General features: G+C 40.4%; 1 protein-coding gene across 1 annotated transcript; it reads right to left on the bottom strand.

Annotated features, from left to right (window-relative positions):
* Positions 1-2,206: 2,206 nt before the first annotated feature.
* LOC115171785 (cytochrome P450 2K1-like) lies at positions 2,207-16,765 on the bottom strand. Its single transcript, XM_029728920.1, has 9 exons — positions 16,443-16,765; positions 13,906-14,068; positions 12,693-12,842; positions 12,331-12,491; positions 10,065-10,244; positions 5,334-5,475; positions 3,704-3,888; positions 3,085-3,226; positions 2,207-2,972 (listed from the first exon to the last, which is right to left on the bottom strand). Exons 1-9 carry the CDS (start codon positions 16,644-16,646, stop codon positions 2,785-2,787), a joined length of 1,515 nt encoding a protein of 504 aa, XP_029584780.1. The 5' UTR covers positions 16,647-16,765; the 3' UTR covers positions 2,207-2,784.
* Positions 16,766-19,595: the final 2,830 nt, after the last annotated feature.

The following is a 19,595-nucleotide window of genomic DNA, read 5'->3' as shown; positions in this document are numbered from 1 at the left end:
GGGACCTTCAATGCTGCAGAATTATTTTTTTAACCCTTCCCCAGATCTGTGAGCTCTATGGACAATTCTTTCGACCTCATGGCTTGGTTTTTGCACTGAAATGCACTGTCAACTGTGGGACCTTTATATAGAGGTGTGTGCCTTTCCAAATCATGTCCAATCAATTGAATTTACCACTGGTGGACTCCAATCAAGCTGTAGAAACATCAAAGATGATCAATGGAAACAGGATGCACTTAAACTCAATTTAGAGTCTTATAGAAAAGGTCTAAACACTTACGTAAATGAGGTATCTGTTTGTGGTTTGATACATTTGCAAAAATGTCTAAAAACATGTTTTGGTTTTGTCATTCTGGGGTATTGTGTGTAGATTGATGATTTTTATTTATTTAATCCATTTTAGAATACGGCTGTAACGTAACAATGTGGAAAAAGTAAAAGGGGTCTGAATACTTTCCGAAGGCACTGTATAATACACAGCTGGAGACATTTTACACTTCTGCGTTGTGATACCAAAAAAAAAAGCTAAAATGTATAGCTTGTGTATTTAAAAGAAATCTGATATTGTCCACAATGATCAACCTAACATCTTGCAGGGAAGATAAATTGTGGATACGCTTGATAGTATATTATCGTCGCCTCTAAGACAAAGTTAGAGTCTAACTTGTCCTCTTGCCCAGTTGTGCACCTGGGCCTCTCACTCTTTCAACTGGGCAAGAGGACAAGTACATTAGTGTCTAGTTTGAGAAACAGACGCCTCACAAGTTCTCAACTGGCAGCTTCATTAAATAGTACCCGCAAAACACCAGTCTCAACGTCAACAGTGAAGAGGCGACAACGGGATGCGTCCTAGGCAGAGTTCCTCTGTCCAGTGTCTGTCCTTTTGCCCATCTTAATCTTTTCTTTTTATTGGCCAGTCTGAGATATGGCTTTTTCTTTGCAACTCTGCCTAGAAGGCAGGCGGCATCCCGTGGTCACCTCTTCACTGTTGACGTTGAGACTGGTGTTTTGTGGGTACTATTTAATGAAGCTGCCAGTTGGACTTGTGAGGCATCTGTTTCTCAAACTAGACAATAATGTACTTGTCTTCTTACTCAGTTGTGCACCGGGGGCCTCCCACACCTTTCTATTCTGGTTAGAGCCAGTTTGTGCTGTTCTGTGAGGGGAGAAGTATACAGTGTTGTACGAGATCTTCAGTTTCTCGCATGGAATAGCCTTCATTTCTCAGAACAAGAATAGACTGACAAGTTTCAGAAGAAAGGTATTTGTTTCTGGCCATTTTGAGCCTGTAATCGAACCCACAAATGTTGATGCTCCAGATACTCAACTATTCTAAAAGGCGGACAGATTTATTGCTTCTTTAATCAGTACAACAGTTTTCAGTTGTGCTAACAATTGCAAAAGGGTTTTCTAATCATCAATTATCCTTTTAAAATGATAAACTTGGATTAGCTAACATGTGGCATTGGATCACAGGAGTGATGGTCGCTGATAATGGGCCTCTGTACGCCTATGTAGATATCCATTAAAAAAAAAAAAACAGCCGTTTCCAGCTACAATAGTCATTTACAACATTAACAATGTCTACACTGTATTTCTGATCAATGATGTTATTTTAATGAACAAAAATGTGCTTTTCTTTCAAAAACAAGGACATTTAAGTGACCCCAAACTTTTGAACAGTAGTGTATACATGTATTTATAGAGGAAACCTTTTCTAAAGCCAACTCATGGTCAGGAATACACAAGACAGTGGTTTTATCAGAGTAGAACATGTCATGTAAAAACACTTAAGCAGAAACATTTAAAAATGTTTCTTAATTAAACCCTGATTAGTATTTTGCCGTTTCCTATCTCTAATACATCCTATGGGACAATTATCACTGAGATCATATGCAAATACTCCACTACACAAATATTTATGGGGGTTATTAGTAAGAATTAACTGAATCAATGAAGTGTTAACAGGGCCATGTGGGTTTTGAGATCAATTGAGTAAGATAAAAATCTATGTATATTAAATTGATCTGAAGCCAGGGATAGCTAATCCAGATTCAAATCCCCTAAAATGACCAACTCCGAGGACAGAAAAGGTGTTAAACACTCAGATATAGCAACAATAGCATCCGCCATGGCAGCAGGGGGGCGGTACATACCAGCAACAAATACATTTGTATTTTGGTTTATCTACAACCAGGTCGTCAAATTTCTTGGGAACAAAAATATTTATTTAATAAGTCACTTTCTGTGCACTTTAAAAATGGGCAAATATGTATGGAAGGTTTCGTTCAAATCAAAAGGGGTGTTGTCAAAAAAGCAATTGAATTCATTCTGTTTTAATAGGCACTGTTAAAACAGGATAAGACCCTGTTTTAATAACCCATGGAACTTACGATGCAATGATTGAAACGAAGGAGAAGCTTTATAAACTTTGTTGCTTTATTCTTAACAGGAATATCTTATTAACAGGCAGGCGGATGCAACTACCCTCAGAAATGTTGGACTGCGTCCCAAATTTAGCAATACTGCAGACCGATGCTGAAAATGAAGTAAAATAGACTTCACTTTATAAAACTACCATGGTCTTCCGTGTAATTAGATGTAAAAAGATATTGGAAGTAGCCTATGAACCGATCATAAACTAAATATAATAGTGTTTGTGTGTGTCGCGCAAACTAATTTCTGGGATTATTTATTAGGATGGTGCATTTAATGTGTAGTGGTTTCGATGCATATTAGCTTTTTTGATTGAGTTTGCCTCGCCAATATTTTCATGTTCAAATCTCAGACCCGGCTCACAGCACACAGCTGGTGAGGTGAAGGGTTGAGGGTGAACCCCACGGATGGTGTGAGGTCCAGATCATCCTCTGTTACTCCAGGAGGAGGAGAGAAACGAAAGCGCTGCAGGAGGGAGGTGAAGAAAAGTAAGAGCTCCATCCTGACCAGACCCTCCCCCAGACACACCCTACGACCTGCGAGAGAGACCAAAGATACAGAAAATAGCATGAAGTCTGTCTAAAAGGCTACCAGAATTGTTCTACTTCTTGCAATGACATAATTGGCTATATAATGAAGTTAATATACCTGCAGAGAAGGCCATGAAGGCGTCCCTCTTGACAAATCCTCCCTGCTCATCCAGAAAGTGTGAGGGGTTAAAGGTGTGGGGGCTCTCCCATTCGCTATCATCCTGTAGGACCGACGTCAGTAGAGGAATCACAGACGTCCCCTGCAGTAAAGGTGAAGCATAGGACCCTTTATTTTCAGAATAAATGTGCACATTAATAAATGTGCACATTCAAAAGGAGTGGATTGCAACTTCAGGTAGAAATATATACTTATGGCATGCCCATACTACAATATTTCACAATAATGTGTTGTGATCTGGATGCCATCTTTTTGCATCCCCCAAATGTGGAATCCTTACCGATATTATGGACAGTAATGGTTTGAGAACATGCCAAGATTTGAAAGATATGACCTTGGCATCCTGTAATCCCAACCATCAATTTATACAGGCGGGGTGGGAGGCATGGTTTCCAGGTGGGGAAGGAGGATGCGGGCAGGTGGATAGGGACTGAAGAAGGGAATGGATTGGGCTTCTCTTTGTATGCATTTCTTTTATTGTTTTTTGAACCTGTAAAAAAGACGACAATATGAAGTTGGTCACAAAATAAACAAAGATTTGGATATCCAGGTATCTGACCTTCTTGATGAAATATCCCTGGAAGGTGACGTCTCGGCTTGTGGTGTGAGGGACGGACATGGGTAAAATGTTGGCCAGTCTCTGGGTCTCATGGATCACTGCATTAGTGTAGGGTAGGTTCTTCCTGTCCTTTACCAAGGGCTGACGACTTCCTATAACCCTGCTGATCTCCTCCTGGACCTGATCTGAGACAGAAAGGAGGGAGGGTTGAAGTTACTGCAGTGAAATGTACACTGAGTATACAAACATTAAAAACACCTGCTCTTTCACTGACAGACTGACCAGGTGAATCCAGGTGAAAGCTATGATCCCTTACTGATGTCTCTTGTTAAATCCACTTCAATCAGTGTAAATGAAGGGGAGGAGACAGGTTAACAAAAGATTTATAAGCCTTGAGACAATTGAGACTTTATTTAACTAGGCAAGTCAGTTAAGAACAAATTCTTATTTACAATGACAGCCTACCAAAAGGCCTCCTGAAGGGACAGGGGCTGGGATTAAAAATAAGTAAAATATAAATATAGGACACACACCACGACGAGAGAACACAACACTACATAAAGAGAGACCTAAGACAACAGATGACAACACAGCATGGTAGCAGCACAAAACATGGCACTAACATTATTGGGCACAGACAACAGCACAAAGGGCAAGGTAGAGAACAATACATCACGCAAAGCAGCCACAACTGTCAGTAAGATTGTCCATGATTGAGTCTTTGAATGAAGAGATTGAGATAAAACTGTCCAGTTTGAGTGATTGTTGCAGCTCGTTCCAGTCTCTAGCTGCAGCGAACTGAAAAGATGCGCGACCCAGGGATGTGTGCGCTTTGTGGATCTTTAACAGAATGTGACTGACAGAATGGGCGTTGTATGTGGAGGATGTGGAGGATGAGGGCTGCAGTAGATATCTCAGATAGGGGGGAGTGAGGCCTAAGAGGGTTTTATAAATAAGCGTCAACCAGTGGGTCTTGCGACACGGATTGTCTATGCGTTCCATTCAGAGGGTGAATGGGCAAGACAAAAGATTTACGTGCCTTTTGAACGGGGTATGGTAAGGTGTCAAGCGCATCGGTTTGTGTCAAGAACTGCAACACCGCTGGGTTTTTCATGCTCAACAGTTTCCTGTGTGTATCAAGACAGGCCCACCACCCAAAGGACATCCAGCCAACTTGACACAACTGTGGAAAGCATTGGATTCAACATGGGCCAGTATCTCTGGGGAATGCTTTCGACACCTTCTAGAGTCCATGCTCCAACGAATTGAGGCTGTTCTGAGGAAGATGTTCCTAATGTTTTGTACACTCAGTGTATAAACCTGAGTTAATGTTTAAACTTCATTAACCAAGCCATCCTTATCTAGTTTCATAATATATTCTTCAATCTGGCTCTTTGCCAATGTTTATAAATTGTAACACCATGAGTGCTTTACTGTTTCATGTCTGTGTCACAGGTGGCACCTTAATTGGGGAGGACGGGCTCATAGTAATGGCTGGAACGGAATCGAACACATGGTTTCCATATTTTTGATACCACTCCATTCCAGCCATTATTATGAGCCGTCCTCCCCTCAGCAGCCTCCTGTGGTGAGTGTGCGTGCATGCGTTTGTGTTTATATCAAATCTTACCCTGTATATGGGGGTACTTGGCCATTAGCAGTAGACCCCAGCGCAGGGTTGTCCCGGTGGTGTCGGTACCAGCACCAAACAGGTTAGCAACACTAATTACCAGGTTGTCGTCATGGTAGAGAGAATCCATATTGCCAGATTCCTAACAGAAACAGACCCGCAGATGACATGAGTTATGTACAGTCAGTCTTTCCTCAACTCTTAGCCAAGAGAAACTGGCATGCATAGTATTGATATTAGCCCTCTGATTACAATGAAGAGATAAATGTGCCACGCTGTTCTGGGCAGCTTAACTCGGCCCTTCTTTAAACTGGACAATAATTAAGATAAGATCAAACTAGAGCTTGCTTTGTGGAGAGTGGTGCTTCTACACCTGCATTGCTTGCTGTTTGGGGTTTTAGGCTGAGTTTCTTTACAGCACTTTGTGACATTAGCTGATGTAAGAAGGGCTTTATAAATACATTTGATTGTTTGAAAAAAGCAGAGCATCTATTTATCCGCATCTTTACAATCATTGAATCAATATGTTCTGACCATGAGAGTTTACAATCTAAAATAACACCAAGTAATTTAATCTCCTCAACATCCACACCATTAATTACCAGATTCAGCTGATGCCAGAACTTAGGGAATGATTTGTATCAATACAATGCTTCATTTTGGAGATGTTCAGGACCAGTTTATTACTGGCCACCCATTCTCAAACTGACTGCAGCTCTTTGTTTAGTGTTGCAGTGATTTCACTAGCTGTGATTGCTAACGGGTTGAATCATCAGCTTACATGGACACAGGCTTTGCTTAATGCCAGTGGCAGGTCATAAAAATAGAAAAGAGTAGAGGGCCAAGAGAGCTGCCATGCAGTATACCACACTTTACATGTTGAACATTAGAGAAGCTTCCATTAAAGAAAACCCCTTGGGTTCTATTAGATAGATAGCTCTGAGTCCACAAGATGGCAGAAGATGAAAACACATACGATTTTTCAACACGTTAGGGTCACTAATATTAAAGGCTGCACTGAAATCTTTTTATTATACATTTCTTTAAACCAATCTTCAGTCATTTGTACCAGTGCATGTTCAGTGGCCTTCTATAAGCATTCTGAAAGTCTTCATTTGTTTACAGCAAAATAGCATTGTATTTGGTCAATGTAATGGAAATTATATGATTAAAGGTTTGACTAAATGATTTCACTCAGAAACCATATAACCTGTTGAAATGTATTAGAAATTATAAGGTAATAATAATGTGTTAAAGACTATAATCCAAGGCTGTGTGTGAATAGATTTTTAAGACTAGGACACTGTTACTACTTCAAAATGAGCAGGGCAGAGTTGATAAGACGACCTTGGGAAAGGAACAGGAGAAGAGGCCTCCCTAAGTTAGGGAGAGAAACAACGGCCTGAGAACGGCTTAGCTGGCAGGAGATTAGAAGACAGGTTGCAAGGTTTGATAATGAATGTATGTGTACTGTGGAAAAATACAGCCGCCTAAAGCGGGGTGGAGTTCTCTACTGATGTAAGTTCATTTGTATGACGAAATGTGTAATATAAAAGGCTGTGTGCATTGTATGGATTTTAGAGCTCTCGTAAATAAACTTTCTGACCATTGTTAGCTGGGTCTATGTCTGTTTCTTTCAACCGGAACCTTACACCTTCTGGTATACAAACTGAGTAGTTAAATTGAAGTTTGGTTTAAGAAGATAACTTAATTCCCGTAACAGTCAAACACCATTTTTTCCAACAGTTTGCAAAAAGCTGGCAGTAAGCAAATAGGTTGGCTGTTAGAACCAGGCCTGAGGACAAACACTTCTCTGTGCTCAGATTAAAGACATGACAGTTGTCAATCCCAGGAGGTTTGTCATTATTGATCAACAATCATTTCTTCCCCTCTCCCACACTAACTTTACAAAGTGAAAGAAAAGCATTGTAAGTTTAAATTATGTGTTTTTTTAATGCATGAATATGGTGGCTCACTGTTTTGCTGGTATTTCCTGCCTAAGTTTGCCACCATGCCAATGAAGTTATCATTAAAATAATTGGCAACATCAAATTGTTGTGATTTCTCTAACCACTAGGCTACCTGCCGCCCCAATTTAAAGTACTCCAAAGCCCCCCCCCCCCTGATCTTGGCTTCATAATACAGTGTCTACTTTGTTGAGTTTAGTCACATTATTTCTCAATTTGCAGTAAGTCAGATGTGCAGCCACATCTCTTTTAACCCTAGTTTTTCAATTCCTCATCAATCCATGGAGCCTTAACAGTTCTAACAGTCAGTTTCTTAAGGTGCATGTTTATGAATAACTAGAATAAGCAATTTCATAAATGCATCAAGTGCAGCATCTGGATGCTCCTTATTAATCACATCAGAACAACAAATATTTTTTAACATCATCTACATAAGAATCACAGCAAAATGTGACAACTTTTTTTAGGTATTTTTCTTAAAACAACAACATTGGTTAAGGGCTTGTAAGTATGCATTTCACTGTAAGGTGAAGAATACCTGTTGTATTCGGTGCATGTGACAAATACAAAAGATTTTCAAATCAAATGAAATTGTATGGTCTCATACACTATTTTAGTCCCATCTTTTAGAAGCTTTGCTTTCCTGGATATAGCCACTGGATATTGTGATCACTGCGTCCAATGGGTACGGATACAGCTTTAGAACAAAGATCTATAGTATTAGTAAACATGTAATCAATACAGTGCATGTTCTGTATGTAAACACCCTAGTAGGTTGATTAATAACCTGAACCAGATTACAGTCAGAAGCTTCCTCTTCAGTGGAGAGCTTGATGACAACCAGTCAATATTCAGTCAATATTCAGGTCCCCAAGACAGAAGACCTCTCTGTTTATATCACATACACTATTTTTTTATTTAACCAGGCAAGTCAGTTAAGAACAAATTCTTATTTACAATGACGGTGTACCCCGGCCAAACCTTAACAATGCTGGCCCAATTGTGCGTCGACCTATGGGACTCCAATCATGGCCGGTTGTGAGCCAGCCTGGAATCGAACCAGGGTCTGTAGTGACGTCTCTAGCACTGAGATGCAGTTCCTTAGACCTCTGCGCCACTCGGGAGCCCCCATCAAGCATTTCACACACATTATCTAGATACTGACAGTTAGAACTTGGTGGCCTATAGGAGTTACACTAAAATAGGCTTTAGAGGAGGCAGGTGAACCAGCAACCACAACACTTCAATAACACTTGACATGAGATCCTGTCTAAGCATTACAGGGATATGTCTCTGAATACATACAGCAACAACTCCCCCATAGGCATTCCTGTGTCTTCTGTAGATGTTATATCATTGTATTGCTAATGATGTATCAAATCAATTATCTACGTGAGTCTTATAAATGGCTAATATATGAATGTTTATCTGATGTTAGCAAGTTATTAATTGTATTAACCTTATTTCTAAGGCTACATATATTAATATGGGTTATTTTTAGTCCTCTCCTGTGTAGCTTATCAGAGATAGACATAATATGTCCTGGGTAGCTTATCAGAGATAGACATAATATGTCCTGTGTAGCTTATCAGAGATAGACATAATATGTCCTGGGTAGCTTATCAGAGATAGACATAATATGTCCTGGGTAGCTTATCAGAGATAGACATAATATGTCCTGGGTAGCTTATCAGAGATAGACATAATATGTCCTGGGTAGCTTATCAGAGATAGACATAATATGTCCTGGGTAGCTTATCAGAGATAGACATAATATGTCCTGGGTAGCTTATCAGAGATAGACATAATATGTCCTGGGTAGCTTATCAGAGATAGACATAATATGTCCTGGGTAGCTTATCAGAGATAGACATAATATGTCCTGGGTAGCTTATCAGAGATAGACATAATATGTCCTGTGTAGCTTATCAGAGATAGACATAATATGTCCTGGGTAGCTTATCAGAGATAGACATAATATGTCCTGGGTAGCTTATCAGAGATAGACATAATATGTCCTGTGTAGCTTATCAGAGATAGACATAATATGTCCTGGGTAGCTTATCAGAGATAGACATAATATGTCCTGGGTAGCTTATCAGAGATAGACATAATATGGAAAAGAACAAAAAAGCAAAAACAGAGAATCACATTCTTTTAAATCAGCTTGAAGAACTTTTAGTGTTTGAGTCTGAGTTTACATGTGATTCTACTGACATAGAGAACTAGTTAGATCCTCCCTCAGCTGGCATTTAGTCAAACTGGTTGAATCAACATTGTTTCCACGTCATTTTAATTAAATTATGTTGAATCAACGTCGAAAAGATGTTGAATTGACGTCTGTGCCAAGTGGGATGTTAGTGTTGTACAACTCAAGTTAGTTGTGTTTTTCGGCAGTAAAGTGAATCACAAGGTGGCGTAATAAGTACTATAAGCCCGACAGTTTGGTTCCTGGATACTGGTTTTCTGAATGTCTTGGTAATTTAGACAATATACCACAGGTGTGATGCAAAATTACTCGTTTACTGTTCTAATTATGTTGGTAACAAGTTTATAACACCAACAAGGCACCTCTGGGTTTTGTGGAATATGGCCAATATACAAGGACTGTATACAGGCACTGCACTTCACGTAAATTGGCCATATAACACACCCCCTTGGACCTTATTGATTAATTATATTCTGTACAGTTATACAGTGCAATATTAATGCAACACTTTGTTATGAATGAGTGAGATGCAGATTCTGCAAGAAGTCTCCATACCTCCAGGGTCTGCTTTCGGACAAGGAATGAGTCCACAAAGCCTCTACACATCTGAGGGTTCAGAGTCTCCTTCAGGCCCCTCACCAGCTCTGTCACCTCCATCTTCATATCAGCAATATTCTTTTTCAGACGTGTCAGGTTGTTTATCCACGGACCCAACCAGGGAAACATGTTGTACATCTACACATAGATTCAGGTACAATACACATAAAACAATATTATATTAATTATAACACCACAACTGTGATTAGATTATTAAATACATAAATTCAAATGTGATACACACATGCATAAATATGTAATTATTAGTTGTGAGCACCAATAGTGATATTCAATATTGTTTGATATCGATATGAGCAAGGCATATTGTAATGTCGGTTTATTATTTTTACTATTCTGTAAAAAGAACATATGACTTTTTCTGCATACATAAAACCCTCAAACAGACCTCACAGGCTCTCAATTTAGCATATTTAATTAATTGCCTGTTGATGGTCCAATAATATAGGCCTCCCTAACTAACCAGTTTGAATACAATATTATACTACCAGAATATTCACACCTGGCCCAACAGACAATCTGCAAACAGTTGTCTGAACTTCAAAGAGCCATGGAAGTGAACAGAAAAGTGAACATACACAGTTGCAATATATTTTATGCAAACCGATACGATATGGAATCACAAAAATGGTACTGATATTAATATCATTTTATAATCGGTGCCAATCACTAGTGATTATTTAACCATATTATATATAATAATTACAATGATATAATTGTAACAAATATTTTAGCCATTTAGCAGACGCTCTTATCCAGAGTGATTCACAGTTAGTGCATTCATCTTAAGATAGCTTGGTGGGACAATCACATGTCACAGGCATAGTAAGTACACTTTTCTCAATAAAGTAGTTTTTTTGGGGGGGGGGGCGAGGAGGGGTTCATTTAAGATGCTTTTTGAGGAGGTAGAGTTTCAGGTGCTTTCAGAAGATGGGCAGGGACTGTGCTGCCCTAGCTTCAGGGGGAAGATGGGCAGGGACCCTGCTGTCCTAGCTTCAGGGGGGAAGATGGGCAGGGACCCTGCTGTCCTAGCTTCAGGGGGGAAGATGGGCAGGGACCCTGCTGTCCTAGCTTCAGGGGGGAAGATGGGCAGGGACCCTGCTGTCCTAGCTTCAGGGGGAAGATGGGCAGGGACTCTGCTGTCCTAGCTTCAGGGGGAAGATGGGCAGGGACTCTGCTGTCCTAGCTTCAGGGGGAAGATGGGCAGGGACTCTGCTGTCCTAGCTTCAGGGGGAAGATGGGCAGGGACTCTGCTGTCCTAGCTTCAGGGGGAAGATGGGCAGGGACTCTGCTGGCCTAGTTTCAGGGGGAAGATAAGCAGGGACCCTGCTGTCCTAGCTTCAGGGGGAAGATGGACAGGGACCCTGCTGTCCTAGCTTCAGGGGGAAGATGGGCAGGGACTCTGCTGTCCTAGCTTCAGGGGGAAGATGGGCAGGGACTCTGCTGTCCTAGCTTCAGGGGGAAGATGGGCAGGGACTCTGCTGTCCTAGCTTCAGGGGGAAGATGGACAGGGACTCTGCTGTCCTAGCTTCAGGGGGAAGATGGGCAGGGACCCTGCTGTCCTAGCTTCAGGGGGAAGATGGGCAGGGACCCTGCTGTCCTAGCTTCAGGGGGAAGATGGGCAGGGACTCTGCTGGCCTAGCTTCAGGGGGAAGATGGACAGGGACTCTGCTGTCCTAGCTTCAGGGGGAAGATGAGCAGGGACTCTGCTGTCCTAGCTTCAGGGGGAAGATGGGCAGGGACTCTGCTCTCCTAGCTTCAGGGGGAAGATGAGCAGGGACTCTGCTCTCCTAGCTTCAGGGGGAAGATGAGCAGGGACTCTGCTGTCCTAGCTTCAGGGGGAAGATGGGCAGGGACTCTGCTCTCCTAGCTTCAGGGGGAAGATGGTTCCACCATTGGTGTGCCAGGACAGAGAAGAGCTTGTACTGGGCTATGAGGACTTTATTTGATATGTTATATGTGTACATCATGAATATTGTATATAATGATTTATAAGCAGCTTAGTAATGGGTTATAAACTGTACAATAATGGTTTATAATAAGTTTACTGGCACATCAAGTAAAGTATAACTGAGTATGTATATTTTAACTTGCAAGAATTCATAACAGGTGTTCTGTTTCCTAGTTTTATTGATTGCACTGAGACAGCCATTATTTATTTAGAAAATACAGTAAAAACAAAATGGTCTGAATAAGCAGACTGTACCTGAATTGATGCAGAACCTGTAAGGTACATACTCTCAATGGCCCTGTCGGCCATGCCTGTGAATAGGGGGTCAGTGTATTCAAACCTGCTGCCATAGACAATGGCTGAGATTATGTTGGAGACGGCATAAACCACAGGCTGTGCTGTGTCAAATGCCTTACCTGTAATAGACAAAACATATAATCAATTACTAAATAAGCTTTCCAGAACCCACACGATCACTTAACAAGCCCATTAGCTATTTACTAATAATGTGGTTAAAAATAGCCTGATTTTTAACCAGGCAATTAAGCCTAGGCATCCCCTATAAATACATCATAATACTTCTACTACTAGTGTAGAGATACCGGTATTGCTCTTACCCTCATGTTTTTCCAACACTTCAATCAGGTAGTGAATTTCCTCTAAGATTTTCTCCTCACTCCCTTTCTTGCCCATCCCAAAGTCTCTAAGGTTTGTCAGGGCAAAGCATCTCATCTCTTTCCATGAGTCTCCATTGGCAAACAGAATCCCTGTAGAGAACGTAGTTTGTTTCCATGACAATTCAAAGCAATAATAAATTGTGATATTTACTATAATATGCCATTTAATAATGAGCATGTACCGAAATATATATATATATATATATATATATATATATATATATATATATATATATATATATATATATATATATATATATATATATATATATATATATATATATATATATATATATATATATATATATATATATATATATATATATATATATAATCTGCCAAATTATCTCTGCATCCTTTCTGGTCATGATAATCTGTAACTATTTAAGACATCTTACAATTTGCAGAAGATTAGAGTGAATTGTGGAAACAGCCTGACCTTTGCATTCACCATTCTAGCCTGACCTCTGCATTCACCATTCTAGCCTGACCTCTGCATTCTAGCCTGACCTCTGCATTCTAGCCTGACCTCTGCATTCACCATTCTAGCCTGAAATGTCAGAAAGGAGTGGTATTATTCAAAATAAACTTGTCAGCTATTGGATCACTTTCAACCAACCAGAGGACAGCCTAATTCAAGCACAGTATTTGTCAACATTGGTTGTTGTCCTAAACCCAAACACTGTTTCTGAGAGGGCACTAATTGGACCAGTTTATTCCAAACGCCAATCTATTGGATAAAGGGCAGGCTGATACATGCAGTAAAACAGATTGGTGAATGCAGCAATCAGACTTGTTCCACCAGGCTAGAATAAGACTTTCAACAGGTTGTAATGCATTTCATATCCAACTCATCTCAAAGTGTCTGAAATTCATTGTGTAGCTCAATAAAGTTTATTTAAAGTAACTGTTAGGTGAAAATCTCACTTTTAAAAGTTGATAATTTGTTAACTCATACCCACAATGTTGTTGACTCATCCTATGCTCATATTTGTGGCCAACACATACATTGGAGAACAAACGCATGGATTGCTGTTTTAGCTTGTTCATAGACTGCTTACAGATTAAGGAAATCAATAAGACAGGTTGTAATTTGGGTGAACTATCCCTTTAAGAATGGGACATAGCCAGAATAAGAGTAAAATATCATTACCATGTCCTTGGTTGAAATCATAGAACACAGGCGTGATGTCCCTGTCCCCAAAGTCCTCTGCCTGGTTGACCAGCGCCTGCTTGACCGTCTTGTATCCTGCCAGAACAACCACTTTCTTGGGTCCAAAGTGAACCGTGAAGATGGAACCATATTTCTTGGAGAGCTGGACAGATAAAGTATACATAAAAGTAAACCATAGACTCAGTTATGTCTTGTAATGCTATATGACTAAACACATAACTGGACATCACATACAGCTTGTTTAACATGTTTCAGTCAAGAAATAGCGTGAAGACAGTGGTTTACAGTTGATGTCAGACCTAGGTTCAAATACCAGTCAATGTAATTGAATTACTTACAAAACAATTAGTATTTAGACAAAGTTTTTTTGTTGGAAATACATTTGGAAAGTATTGGTGTCAAGCTCCCGCTCCCAACGTCACCGGTCTACTAAACACTGGTCCTGGCAACCCATCTTTATGCACACCTGGCAACCATCATTATTCACACCTGGCAACCATCATTACGCACACCTGCGACTCATCAGTCACACCTGGACTTCATTACTCCCTTGATTACCTCTTTATATAGCACTCTTTTGTTATCAGTCATCAGATAGTATTGTTTATGTTTCCATGTCAGAAGTCTGGTCTGGTCATGTCATTAACTGCACCTATGTTACAATTGGCATGTATTTACAACTACCGTAATTTCCGGACTATAAGCCGCAACTTTTGTCCCAGGCTTTGAACCTCGCGGCTTAAACAATGACGCGGCTAATATATGGATTTTTCCTGCTTTCAATTTTTTGGGGGGAAATCCTTTTTTTTGAAATCCTTCACTAAAATGGGCCACATGCGAAGAGCAACTTATGGTCAAGTCTGCCAGTGGGTCCTGACAGCGTGGAGCATTGTCAAAAAATCCACTATCATCAACGGGTTTCGAAAGGCTGGACTGCTGCGTGTTGAAGAGGGCTCAGCGGGGGATTTGCCTCCGGATGAAAGTGACGAGAGCGACAATGAAAACGATCCAATATCGGATGAAGCAATTCTGAGGCTATTCAACTCCGACACCAAAGGAGATGACTTCAGTGGTTTCAGTGCACAGGAGGAGGAAGATAGTGACCAATGACTTTCTTGGTAGGCTACTGTTTACTGCAAATTTTTTATTACAAGCCGTGTTTCGTTAAAGCCTATTTATTTTTGTTACAAGCCGTGTTTCGTTAAAGCCTATTTATAGGGTGACCATATGTCCTCTTTTTCCCGGACATGCCCTCTTTTTGGATCTAAAAAAATGCGTCCGGCCGGGATTTCTAAATCGCCCAAAATGTCCGGGATTCGGCTTTTGCTTTCTACAGTCCCATTCATTGTGTGCGTTTTTTGGAGTTTTGCATTGCTTTGACCTTTCTCTTTAGGTCCCGCCTTCTCACACGCCACCATTGGTGGGTCATGTAGGCCTACGCAAACATTGGTCAAACTGCATCTCAATCATTACCCTCACCATGGCAACAGCCATGGGAGCAATTACGGTGCTGTGAAAATATTCCCTCTGCTTATTCAGTATTTTGATTGGAAGAATGGTGGCGTGCAAAGTAAATTAGTCGAAGTTAAAAACACTCCAAATGAGACAGCTGATACTAGGGTGACCATACGTCCTCTTTTTCCCGGACATGTCCTCTTTTTTGAAAACTAAAATATGGTCACCCTACTATTTATTTTTGTTACAAGCCATGTTTCATTAAAGCCTGTGTAAAGTTCATTTGTTTCAATGTACCGGTAGGCACCTGCGGCTTATAGACATGTGCGGCTTATTTATGTTCAAAATATATATTTTATATATATATATATATATATATATTTTTTTAATTCAGTGGGTGCGGCTTATATTCAGGTGCGCTTAATAGTCCGGAAATTACGCTACTTGTTTTTTAATTTGAAGTAGTTGTTTTTGGCTGTGTATTAGAAAATAGTCAAACACAAAAATGTCATACTTAAGTACACTCTGTATTTGAACCCAAGTCTGTATTAACAAGATCCCTGAAGGGATATTCCTAGGGTGCATCTCGGGCGCGGGTCGACTTCTTGATTAAGGCAGCCCCCTGCACCTCTCTGATTCAGAGGGGTTGTGTTAAATGCGGAAGACACATTTCAGTTGAATGCGTTCAGTTGTACAAAATGACTAGGTATCCCCTTTACTTTCAATATTCTAAAGTGGCCTCATCTCTTTCGTTGCAACACATTGGTCACTGTTAGAAAGTGATTTGGCCATAGCCTGGTCCCAACAAAAACATCTGAGACCAGGTTACTTGGGCAGGACATATCTATTGAAATACACTACAGAATAGAACATTAAACAACATTAACCAGGTAAAGGCATGTACAATGTACCAGAGTTCATTCATCAGTTTGCTTACTGAACTTTTCAAACCTGGTGAAATAACAAAAAAATATATAAGTGAGATAAAACAGATCAAATCTCACAGATCAAATCAACCTCAACATGTTTTGTTCTGAAAGCAACGGATTACTTTATCTTACCTCGCAGAGAGTGCAGTAGGGCTTCTTGAGGTCCAGCTGGAGCATGTTACCAAGCAGGGGTAGCGGCCTCGGTCCTGGAGGCTCCTTCCCCTGTTCCTCAGAGCTGGAACCAGAGGAGCGGAGGTAGAGGACCAGCAGAAACAGCACAGTACCCAGCAGTGTCACCGTGCTTGATGTCTGTAGAAGACCTTCTATAAGAGACATCTTCAAACTGAGCTCATACACCTTATACTGGGCTAAAAATACAACACACTAATGCTCCGTTATGGAACAAGTGTATGTGCTCAGAGAACTTCCACGACAACAGATCTCCAAGGACTTCCATGACAACAGACCTCCAAGGAATGCTATTTGTATAACCTCCCCACCCCACCCTATTGGAGCAAGATGAGAAGAGGGAGGGTACAACCTCAGAGGAGGAGCTAAACAATGCAACTCCAGCAGGTCTGTCTACATATCATATAATTGTGAAACTCACATGATCTCACCTGCAGGTCATTGACAAACTCTCCATATGATTTGTGTCCTGGTCTTTCCAAAAAAGGTAAGACATCGAAAGGCATTTATAGGCCCAGCGAAATGGAATTAGGCTAATAGACCAGATTAACACATGTAAACTTTATTCCATCACCAAATGGATGGTGAGGGTTACATAGATAGAATGAGGTTAAATCTAATCATATTTGGGATTTGATTGTGTTACTAAAGATCTTCAGAAATCCCCCTCTGTTGTCTATATACTTTGAAAACTCTATAAATATCATATAAAAAAGTTAATAAATTACTGATTGACATATTTACATCTCCAATCATATATCATAATTATTTAGACACTTGAAGGTGTTCGACATTTGATGTTTTATTTGTTTAGTGTGAGTCAATGATGATCAGGTAAATGGTCTGGTAAAACTATCTGCAGTGCAGGCAGTGGGAGAAAGAACAGGTCAGGCTGGATCCCAATAATCCCTCTGCCACTTGAGGTTACAAAAGGTCAGTTTACACATTCCAAAGACAGAATACATTTCCAAGCTCTGTAAAAGTCAGAAAACCTCTTCTTGAAGAGAGGGAAGCATGACTAACAGAAGTCACATTAGCCCTGCATATACAGATACTTCATTAAAATACAATATTTAAAAATATGCTTTTTCATCATAGTCCTATATTTGTATATAATGTGTAGTCTAAACCAGAAGTCGACCCACGATTTAATTTGCTCCCCAAAAGGTTTTTAGTCATTTCCTTTTTAAGATTTTCAAGGATTTGAGTAGAAATCTGCTGCCCCACCTCCCATTCTCAATGGGTTAGCATGTCTCATCTGCTGCCCCACCTCCCATTCTCAATGGGTTAGCATGTCTCATCTGCTGCCCCACCTCCCATTCTCAATGGGTTAGCATGTCTCATCTGCTGCCCCACCTCCCATTCTCAATGGGTTAGCATGTCTCATCTGCTGCCCCACCTCCCATTCTCAATGGGTTAGCATGTCTCATCTGCTGCCCCACCTCCCATTCTCAATGGGTTAGCATGTCTCATCTCTCCTTTAAATTGATCAAATGAGGTTCACTACCCATGGCGCTACTGACAAATCTACAAAGGTATGGCAGCCTTTCATTTCATTTGTAATCAGATCTACATCTCTGGATTTTGAGTGACTAAGACTATTCTTCCTGAAGGACTTAATGACTCAAGCGTTGCATTTGTTAATAAATGTTGAAGTGGCAAATACATAGTGTTCCATTTGCTACAGTTTAAAAAATAAATGTTTGTTGACAGAAGAGACCTCTGACACACTTTATCCACAAAACATGACTTGTGTTCTTCTTCCTCAAAATTAAACCGACTTCAGGTTGTCTTTATCAGTATCTATAGAACGTGTCAAATAGTTTCTGTGGAACCCCCCTCAAGGTTGGAGTTTGCCCCCCCCTCGAAACCTCCCTTAAATAAAAGTAATAGAACGTGTCTGAATACCCATACATGCATCCTAAATATACTGAACAAAAATATAAACGCAACATGTAAAGTGTTGGTCCCATGTTTCATGAGCTGAAATAAAAGATGACGGAAATGTTCCATATGCAGAAAAAGCTTATTTTTCTCAAAATCTGAGCCCAAATGTGTTTACATCCCTGTTGGTAGGGCACCACAGATACCTGAAGCTTCTGCGGTGGTGTTCAAATGTAGGCCTTAGCACTCATTCTGATCTCATTCCCGATGATCAGTGCTTTAGTTTATTATCTTGTTGTCCAGTGGTACTGAATTTGCGATGCACGCAACTGTCCACGTTGTTCTGTGCAGTAGCCTTTTGATTTGAAAGGTTTTAGTGTGTACTAGGCTATTTGATTAAATGTATATACACTATATATATTAAAATATATGGACACTCCTTCAAATTAGTGGATTCGGCTATTTTAGCCACACCTGTTGCTTACAGGGAAATAAAATCGAGAACACAGCCATGCAATCTCCATAGACAAACATTGGCAGTAGAATGGTTCTTACTGAAGAGCTCAGTGACTGTAAACGTGGCACTGTCATAGGATGCCACCTTTCCAAAAAGTCAGTTTGCCAAATGTCTGCCCTGCCAGAGCTGCCCCGGTCAACTGTAAGTGCTGTTATTGTGAAGTGGAAAGGCCTAGGAGCAACAACGTTTCAGCTGCGAAGTGGTAGGCCCCACAAGCTAGAAGAAAAAGAAACGCACACCTATTAAGGCGAGGTGCTGGCTAGCGGAGTAGAAAACTTGAAAATGAGGGAGAGCCGCACACCCTAGGAGCTCAGATGCAAAAAAATGTATGTCCAACGTTTCGACAGCCAAGCTGTCTTCATCAGGGTATAATCACAAACACTGCGAGATGACTCGTTTATATAGTGTCAGAAGACACACAGGTGTCTGTCATCATGGCCAAGTGTGGCCTAATATCATTGCTGAACTCTGAAATATTAAAATGGCATACAAAGAACATACAGAAAAACAAATGGATAGCATACGATCATAGATTCATTTTAGACTACACAAGCTTACAAACAATTACAATGGCAAAGTCACAATAATCACAAGAATGGCTTCAGATCAAAGTCTATGTTGAGACCGAAGGGAGCAAGTGTCTTTAAGTTAAAGATCCAGGCAGCCTCTCGTTTTAACAATAAATTGTCGAGGTC

This window comes from Salmo trutta, chromosome 32 (assembly GCF_901001165.1).
Source record: "Salmo trutta chromosome 32, fSalTru1.1, whole genome shotgun sequence".
In the NCBI taxonomy this organism is placed as follows: domain Eukaryota; kingdom Metazoa; phylum Chordata; class Actinopteri; order Salmoniformes; family Salmonidae; genus Salmo; species Salmo trutta.
Note: the sequence above shows the minus strand (reverse complement) of the source record. Positions and strands in the feature narration are given on the sequence as shown.